Source organism: Hemicordylus capensis, chromosome 2 (genome assembly GCF_027244095.1).
Source record: "Hemicordylus capensis ecotype Gifberg chromosome 2, rHemCap1.1.pri, whole genome shotgun sequence".
In the NCBI taxonomy this organism is placed as follows: domain Eukaryota; kingdom Metazoa; phylum Chordata; class Lepidosauria; order Squamata; family Cordylidae; genus Hemicordylus; species Hemicordylus capensis.
Window position 1 is genome coordinate 172765863 of NC_069658.1, and position 8247 is coordinate 172774109.

Here is an 8247-nt window from a genome sequence, read left to right on the forward strand (position 1 = left end):
CACTCAAAGTATGCTTTTGGCTTGGCTAGATGAAGCAGTTTGGCTTCAGTATCAATTTGAGCAAGTTTTGCATTTTGGAAATGAGGAGACAGAAATGTTTAAAAGTTTTATTAAGGATAAATGCGGGATACAGGAAGGCAAAGAATCTTAACTGAGAGTTTCAACAAGGATCTCACTGGAGGTAATTTAGCTTAGGGTCCAAATTTCAGGTTAAAGCTTGAGAAGGGAGCAAGGAGGCTCAGGGAGGCACCTATCCTTAGTCCAGGAGTGTGTTCAGTATACTTGCAGGTCTCCTCGCAGGAAATGGGCAGAAGAGCAGGAAGAGGAAAGGGTGAGGAGCGAAGGGGTACCACCTGCATGCTTGAGAACCAGCAGGGTGAAGATCCATACTGATTCCTAGGCCGTGTAGCTTGGCCAGGGGTACATATACTCAAAAACATGCCCAGAGGCCATTCCTAAGCCATGCTTCCTCCCTGGAGGGGCAGAAGCTTGGGTAGAACAATGAAGTGTACCTGGGAATAGCTAGGCTTAAGGCTTATTTTGAGACGGAGATGACACTCCAGGCATAAAGATATACAATCTGGGATTTTAATGGGCTGCCTCCACTCTGGTCTTTGCCAAGCAATTGCGCTATGAATGGTGGGTTGGGAAATTCTTGCTCTTATCTGAGTTGTGGCAGAGTGCTGGCAAGGTTATCTCTTGCAGAAAGGGAATATTTTCTTCTCTTAAGATTAGTGTTCCCTCTAACAGGGATTCCCAGATGTTGTTGACTACAACTCCCATAATCCCCAAGCAAAAGCCATCGCAGCTGGGGATTCTGGGAGTTGTAGTCAACAACTGGTAATCTCCGTTACAGGGAACACTGCTTAAGATATACCTTTTGAATTAGGTCTACTTGCTGGCTGATTGCCTTCACTTGAGATAAAGAGAGAGGTTTGGAGATGGCCCCTTTCAGTCTTAGCTCTTATGACATGGTAGTGCATTGCCCCATGCTTTGCTCATGTCAAGTGACCAGCTGTGAGTCTTTGCCAAATATGGGCAGGTGAAGAGTTCATGATCCCATGAACTGGAGTATCCAAAATGGAGACACACCGATCCCATAGTTTCAATGGCATAAGAGGTGTGCTCTCTGTGTCCCCAAAATAGAGCTGTTCTGGCAACACATGCTGCTTATGTCGTGCACACAGAACTCCCTTTTGCAGAGTTGGTCACAGCTGCATCTGATTTCAAGTGGCAAACAAGGAATTTATTTCCATAGTCCTGCAAGTGAAATTGGCAGACCTGTTTGTAGCTTGTGCCAGCAACATCCAAAAAGACTGTGCTTTAAAAAAAAAGGGGGGGGGGAGTATGCAGGTTTATGTCTTCTCTCTTTCTTTTGTATAAACTTGCTCCAAGGAAGTGGGTGATAGGAAACCTGAAAGGAGGAATAGATAGCTCTGCCCTGCTCCTTCCCCCTCTGGAGTATTCTGAAGGTGGTACGTGTGCATTTTCAAATGCTGTCTGAAGCCAGGCTTACAGGAATCTGAATTCTGCCCCACTGCTTTGGAGCCCTCAGTCTGTTTGCAGTTGCAGAAAAGAAGTGGTCCCACCCTCGCTTCCTCATGGGCCACCTCAGAAGAGGCCACTCCTCCTGGTTTCTCCAGCTTTGTGACCTTGAGGGAACTGGTAAAGGCAGCTTGACGATGGCATTTAAAATGGCTTTGGGAGCTGTAATCCAGCAGTGGGTGGGTGGGAGTGTGAGTGGAGATCTGGAGTGTTCTGATCTGCACAATGGGGAGGCTCAGGCACTCTTCAGGAAGGAAAATGCTCGCCTGGTACCCTCCATATGGCTGACTGAGGGCCAGTTTGTCCCTTGCCCTATTCTTTGTGCAGTCTGATACCCGAGACTGATGTTTTTCCCTGAACACAGCTGTCTTTGTAGTATCTTTACTATGTATTATGGATGAGCTTCTGAAAATGTTTTTATGACCTGTATCTGAAATGCATCTGCTTTTCAGAAATTACAAAGCTGTAGCATTCTGCTGAAGTGTGTACAGGGAAGTTAATGTAGTTGTGGAATTTTGCTTCTGGAGAATCTAAGCATGGTGTGTTTGGGTTCCTCCCTCTAAGAAGTTTGTGGCCCTTGCAGGCATACAGGCACTATCTGCAGCAGAGTTCTTAGAGAAGTGGACTGTTAGTTCCCTAAAGTGCCATCAGCCTTTCCTAATGGCTTCCAATGATAATTACTAGCAGCCCAGACTGCCATGCATTGCACACTCAGTGCCCCCCATGGATTCTTCTGTTGCGCTCCTGCTATATTACTCCTTGTCGAAATCTTGCCCAAAGTTCTGAATAAAATACAAAACCTATCCTCTGGTTACCACTTAAGGCGGGCAGTAGAAGTTCCTTGGCCATTTGTGGAAGGAGTCAGGCTAGTGTCCTAGCCTCTGCATTTTGGTTTATCTGACTGGAAAAGCCCGTGTGTGCAACAGCTGCCCTCCTGGGGATATGAAACTGAAGCTTCAGCCCTTCCATCTGCTCGTTTGGCTGCTGTGTGTCTTGCTGGTGGTTCTGAGCTGCTTTAGGGAGGTGAGGTGAGGCGAGGCACCTTGAGCAGCTTAAGTGGCCACCCAATCAAGGGCTAAATTTGGTGGCCGCTAGTAGCGGAGCAATACTAGAAGACAATCTTCTCGGGGAGCATCTGCCCTGGGCCTTCAGCTTTCCCAAGGAATGCTGTCTCGGAAGGAACTGCTGCTCCCAAGATGAACTGCTTCTTCCTATCGGCTGCCATCTGGAGGTATCGCTCCTGGCTGCTGGCTGCCATCTTCCTCCTCTTGCTGCTGCTGCAGCTCAAGCAGCAGACCAAACAGTGAGTATTTGGGGAGGGGGGCTTTTCAAAGAGGCCTTGTGTTTGCTTCTAAGTCCCGGTGGAATTTTGCCCAGGCTGCGTCCAAGATGAAATTCGGATTTTAAGATCATTGCTCAACGTTGAACCTAATTTTAAAGACTGGCCTTTATCACAGTTCCAAAAATGCCTTTCCCCCAGTACTAATTAACCACAGTCATTCAGTTCCTAGTTTGTCCCTTGATGCTGGGCTCAGGGGAAAGGGTGTTGACTTAAAAGGAGTGTCTATGGTACTAGGGTTAGCAATTAACCACTGCATAAAGCCTAATCAGATCTCAGTTGGCACAGAGGCCTTCGTCTCCACGTCCTCCCCCAGCAATACTCTTTTTAAAGGAGAAGTAACATCTGCAAATCCTAGATTTCAAAATAAAAAATATCCCCCAAACGGCTATTCTAGTGAGAATGAGAATCCAGCGCCATCTTTCACCTCTCCCTGCAATCTCTGTGCAACCCTCTAGCTTCATAGGCCCACTGTGCTGCACTGGAGGAGCTATTAATTAAAGCTTATGGATTTCAGATTAGTTCCCTATTCAAGCTGGTGAAAGAGTTGCCTAAGATGGGGGGATTTCCTTGGGGTCCTTTGCAGAAGGGACAAATGCACACACCATAAGCACATTTTCATGAGACAAGCCTATTAGATTGTCACACTTTGGTTTCTTTGACATATACAAAGGCCATAAAGTTGCTGTCAAATTTACAAGAGAGTGGGCAAACTACTGTGTGCACAGTAGGACAAAAAGGCCAGTGTTTATGGCTTCTGTAATTTACTGGAGACTTGCAGCATGGACCTGCAGGACTGATTTCTGTCTGTGTGTGTTGGATAATAAGCTGGGGTCCCTGAAGGAGCTGTGTTAGATTTTTTCCTGCCAAGTGGTGGTTCTCTTATATTTAGCAGTGGGAGAGCAACTGGCCCTATCCAACCCCAGCACAGCATCCCTCCTGTGGCTGCCATTGCTATCTACCTTATGTTTCTTTTTAGACTGGTCCCTTTTGGGGACAGGAAACCATCTGAATTGTTCTATGTAAACCATTTGGGAAACTTTTGTTGAAAAGTGGTATATAAATACTGTAGTAGTAGTATTATATCTAGCCTTTATTATGGCACTCGAACAAAACGGATCACTCTAAAGCCAGAACAATATTTTAGGCTTGTTTTAGGGGAGAATACAGATTTGAAGTTGTTGGCAGATAGTGTTGTGTGTTACATAAATAAAACACTATTTGAAAAATAGACAGCACTACTACAACAAATATTTATATTTTGCTCTTCAAACAAAGGTCTCAAAGCAGTTTACATAGAAAAATTAATACATAAATAAGATGCTCCCCTGTCCCCAAAGGGCTCACAATCTAAAAAATATAAGACGTATCAGCAACAGCCACCAGAGGGGTGCTGTGCTGGGGTTGGTTAAGGCCAGTTGCTCTCCCTTTGCTAAACAGAAGAGAATCACTACTTCAGAAAGGTGCATCTCATTGTTAATGGAAGTATTTTGCCTTGGGTAGCTGTAAAATAACAGGATAGTATATTCTGGTAATATAATATAGCTCTGACTACAGGACAGATCTTTATGTTCTGTTCTCATTGTAACTATAGGTGGAGTAGAGATTCTATACTCACTGTGGACAGGGATTAGAATTTCTCCTGATTATACTGTCTGATACAGCCTGAAAACCCTGCTGCTTTTCATGCAGCTGTGGCCAACCTGAGGCTTTCCAGCTGCTTTTGAACTACATCTCCCACAATCCCCAGACACAATCATGACCAGGGATGGTGGAAGATGTAGTCTAACATCTGGAGAGTCTTGGCTTGACTGCCCTGGACTATAGCCTGATTTTATACAGCTGTGAGGGCAGCACAAAATGAAAGGTCAGCCCCCCCCCCCACAACTTTTGAGTGCTGGTGACAGACAGACGTACGTTTCATGCTTTGGGTGCCAGGAATTTGAGTGGTGGCAATGGACGGCACCACAGAGGGGAGAACAAAACATTGGGTAGGGTAATAATGGCCTATGACATTTAGTAAGCACATTGCCAAGAAATGCCTTGAAAGCAGAAAACAAAAGCATATAATTATAACACTGAATAACTAACACAGTGTTTGGTTCTGACCTAAGAGGCTGAATCGGTTTATTTATAACTTGAGTAAGACGAGTTTCCATATTCTTCAGTAGGCAGGGTACTGATCTTGGCCATTCAAAGACTGCAGAAGCAGGTGCTACAAATAGTTCCTCACTCCAAGGCTGTTTTGTTGCTCCACAAGCTGTCTCTTTCAGACATGGTCCTATGTTAATCTCAGTACTCCCTCCTCCCCAAGCCAGGCAGAGTAACTCTCCCAAGGTCTCTTCTTGCAGAGAAGTACTGTGGCTCAGTCCTTCGGAGGAGCTATGGAGACCGCAATGGAGGAGCACTTCCACCCGTTCTTTGGCTGCTCAGCAGGTGCTAGGAAAGACTGGCTCAGAGGAACAGGGTGGCCCCAACATAGTCTTTCTGAAGATCCACAAAACTGGCAGCAGTACAGTGCAAAATATCCTCTTTCGAGCTGGTGAGCGGCGCAACCTGACTGTGGCCTTCCCCCTCTTCTCCTACCAGTTTGCCTATCCAGAGCGCTTCTCAAGGGTCTTTATGGAGGACCTCCCACAGGGGGCTTCCCACTTCAACCTGCTCTGCAGCCACATGAGGCTGGATGTTGGAGAAGTGCAGGCTGTCATGCCTCCTCACAGCATCTTCCTCACCATCCTACGTGACCCAGTGCAGACTTTTGAATCGGTCTTTCATTACTACCGCAACATGGTGCCTGCCTTCCAGCCATTGTCCAACCACTCTAAGCCACTGCTTGCTTTCCTTGAGGCCTCGGCTCAGTACTATGATGCTCAGGACACCAGCAACGGGCTGGCCAAGAACCCCATGGCCTTTGACCTGGGCCTCAATGCAAGCTGGGAAGAAGCCCCAAGGAGCCAATGGGCTGGTGAGCTCGAAAGACTCAATCGGACCTTTCAGCTGGTGATGATTGCCGAGCATTTTGACGAGTCCCTGCTCCTGGTACGAGAGCTGTTAGGTCTGGAGATGGAAGAGCTGGTATATGTCAAGCTAAATGTCCGCCAGGAGAGAACACTTCTGTCCAAAGGGCTTGCCCAGAAGATTCAGGCTTGGAACTCATTGGATGTACAGCTCTACAGGTTTTTCCACAGTGTTTTCTGGCACAAGATAGAGCACTATGGCTACATGCGCATGAAGCGGGAGTTGGATACCTTCCGGGCACTGCAGCGGGAAACTGTGGCTAGGTGCCTAGCAGGGGATAGGGTTGGGCCAGCGGACATGGCTGATGAGCTGCGGCCTTGGCAGCCAGGCAGTGTCACCATTCTAGGCTACAGCCTCAGGAAGAACCTTACCTATGCCCAATACAAGAGCTGCTTCCGTATAGTTTTACCTGAGCTCCAGTATCATGCTTACCTCTACTACAGGCAATATAGAAGGAACATGCATCTGCTCCCCACTACCTAGAGGTGAGGCAGAGTTGTTAGCTATTCCTTGAGGGAGCTGTAGCCCAATCCTTCCTGCCTCCATTCCTTTGACCGCAGATGCCTGAGCACATGGAATACATTGGCGTGTCATAGGTTATGGAGCAAGAAGAGTGGGAAAGTCAGATTAGAAGTCCTTTTTGTCTCCTCTCACATTAAGAATTCAAGATGGGCCAGTCAAAAGAAGGAGGCAATTTCTCACATTACACATGGTGTAAGGAGATAATGAGGCTTTTATTCCAGGGGTTGCCAGGAGGTAGCCAAGCAAACATCTGCCTCTTCAATGGCTCTGCCTACTGTAGCACAAAATGAACAGATTGTTAACCCCAGCAGACAGGTGGGCAGGGTGTGTGACAAGGCCAGATCTGCAGAAGTAGTGGCTGCATCATTGTTCACTCAGTGCATAATTAATCTATAAAGTGTATTGCCTCAGACTATGATGGACACCAGCTTTGATACCTTTAAAAAGGGCTTAACCAAATTAAAGTCTATCAGTGGTTGCTAATTTTGGCAGGTAGCCTATAGACTATCTCCAGGTTCAGAGACAGGACACCTCTGTCTACCCATTGCAGGAGACAGAGGTGGCATGCCTTCATCTCTTTCTTGTAGGCTTCCTGAGGAATCTGATGGGCTACACCTATATCATGTAGTATGAAACAGGCAGCTGGACTAAACAGGACATGAGCCTGATCCAGCAAGGCTCCTCTTTTGTTCTGTTAACGTGTGTGTGTGTGTGTGTGTGTGTGATGGTAAAGTTGCTCAAGAAAAAACAGGCTTCCTGGCTTGTATTCTTGTCAATTTGTTCATGCACTTTCAGGCACAGCTATTTACACCACCCTCCCCAGAAACCATTGTTCTTAAAAAGGAGATGGGGATTGTTTGGGAAGATAAACTTGTTAAACACAATGAAACTCACCTTCACACCAATAGCTCACCCACACTGTGATGCCTGCACTAAGGATAGTGCAGCCACAAATGAGCTAGCCCTTTGCTTTTGTTTTGCCTTCTTCACTTTCATCACCACAATCCCCCATGGATGAGTTTACCAACCTCAGCGGACATTACAAGGACAAAAAGCAGTGAGAAAGGTAGGCAAACCACCCAGAGACATAAGTTTTGGGAGGTATAAAAATATGTTAAATAAATAAAATAGGCAAAGTCTACTGGCAGGCAGGTAAGCAAGGCTACCCATTGAGAGCGGCAGTGGGCATACAGGGGCAAGAGCACCTTCAGGTTGATCTCTAGCTACAACACACCTAGGCGAGGCACTCTTGCCTACACAAAGCAGTTTTCATCAGTGGTGTGGCTGACGAGCTGCTTTGAAGGCCTTTCTGACTTGGTTGTAGTCTGGAATCTGGATTACACAGAGCAAGTTCCAGACTAATTTATTCATAACCAAGCACCATTGAAATAAAGGAGACAAAATCAGTCAAGATTCACTTGTTAATTATATAGGACTTGGTATGGATCCTACCCAGGGATTTGTTTTGTTTTTGGTAGTGGCTTCTAAAGCCACCTAATGGTGCAGCAGGGAAATGGCTTGACTACCCAGCCAGAGGTTGCTGGTTCAAATCCCAGCTGGTATGTTTCTCAGACTGTGGGAAACACCTCTATCGGGCAGCAGCAATATAGGAAGGTGCTGAAAGGCATCATCTCACACTGCATGAGAGGTGACAATGATAAAACCCTTCTGTATTCTACCAAAGACAATCTGTGGTCACCAGGAGTTGACAGCACATTTTACCCAGAGTGGCTTCTAAGCACGTGTAGGGTAAATTAAATAAGAAGTAGGTCACTTTCAGAACAATGATTATATGAAAATCCTAGGCATGCACCTATTTGCAT

The 8247-nt window shown here is 46.3% G+C and overlaps 1 protein-coding gene across 1 annotated transcript; it reads left to right on the top strand.

Moving 5' to 3' along the window:
* The first annotated feature begins 2363 nt into the window (after window positions 1-2363).
* Window positions 2364-6984, top strand: LOC128343584 (galactosylceramide sulfotransferase-like). The gene is made up of 2 exons (XM_053292891.1): window positions 2364-2848; window positions 5236-6984. Exons 1-2 carry the CDS (start codon window positions 2742-2744, stop codon window positions 6383-6385), a joined length of 1257 nt encoding a protein of 418 aa, XP_053148866.1. The 5' UTR covers window positions 2364-2741; the 3' UTR covers window positions 6386-6984.
* The last annotated feature ends 1263 nt before the right edge of the window (window positions 6985-8247 follow it).

Coding starts and splice junctions, on each gene's coding strand:
- LOC128343584 (XM_053292891.1), top strand. CDS start 2,742: ATGAACTGCTTCTTCCTATCGGCTGCCATCTGGAGGTATCGCTCCTGG. Junction 2,849..5,235: donor CTCAAGCAGCAGACCAAACA/GTGAGTATTTGG, acceptor CTCTTCTTGCAG/AGAAGTACTGTGGCTCAGTC.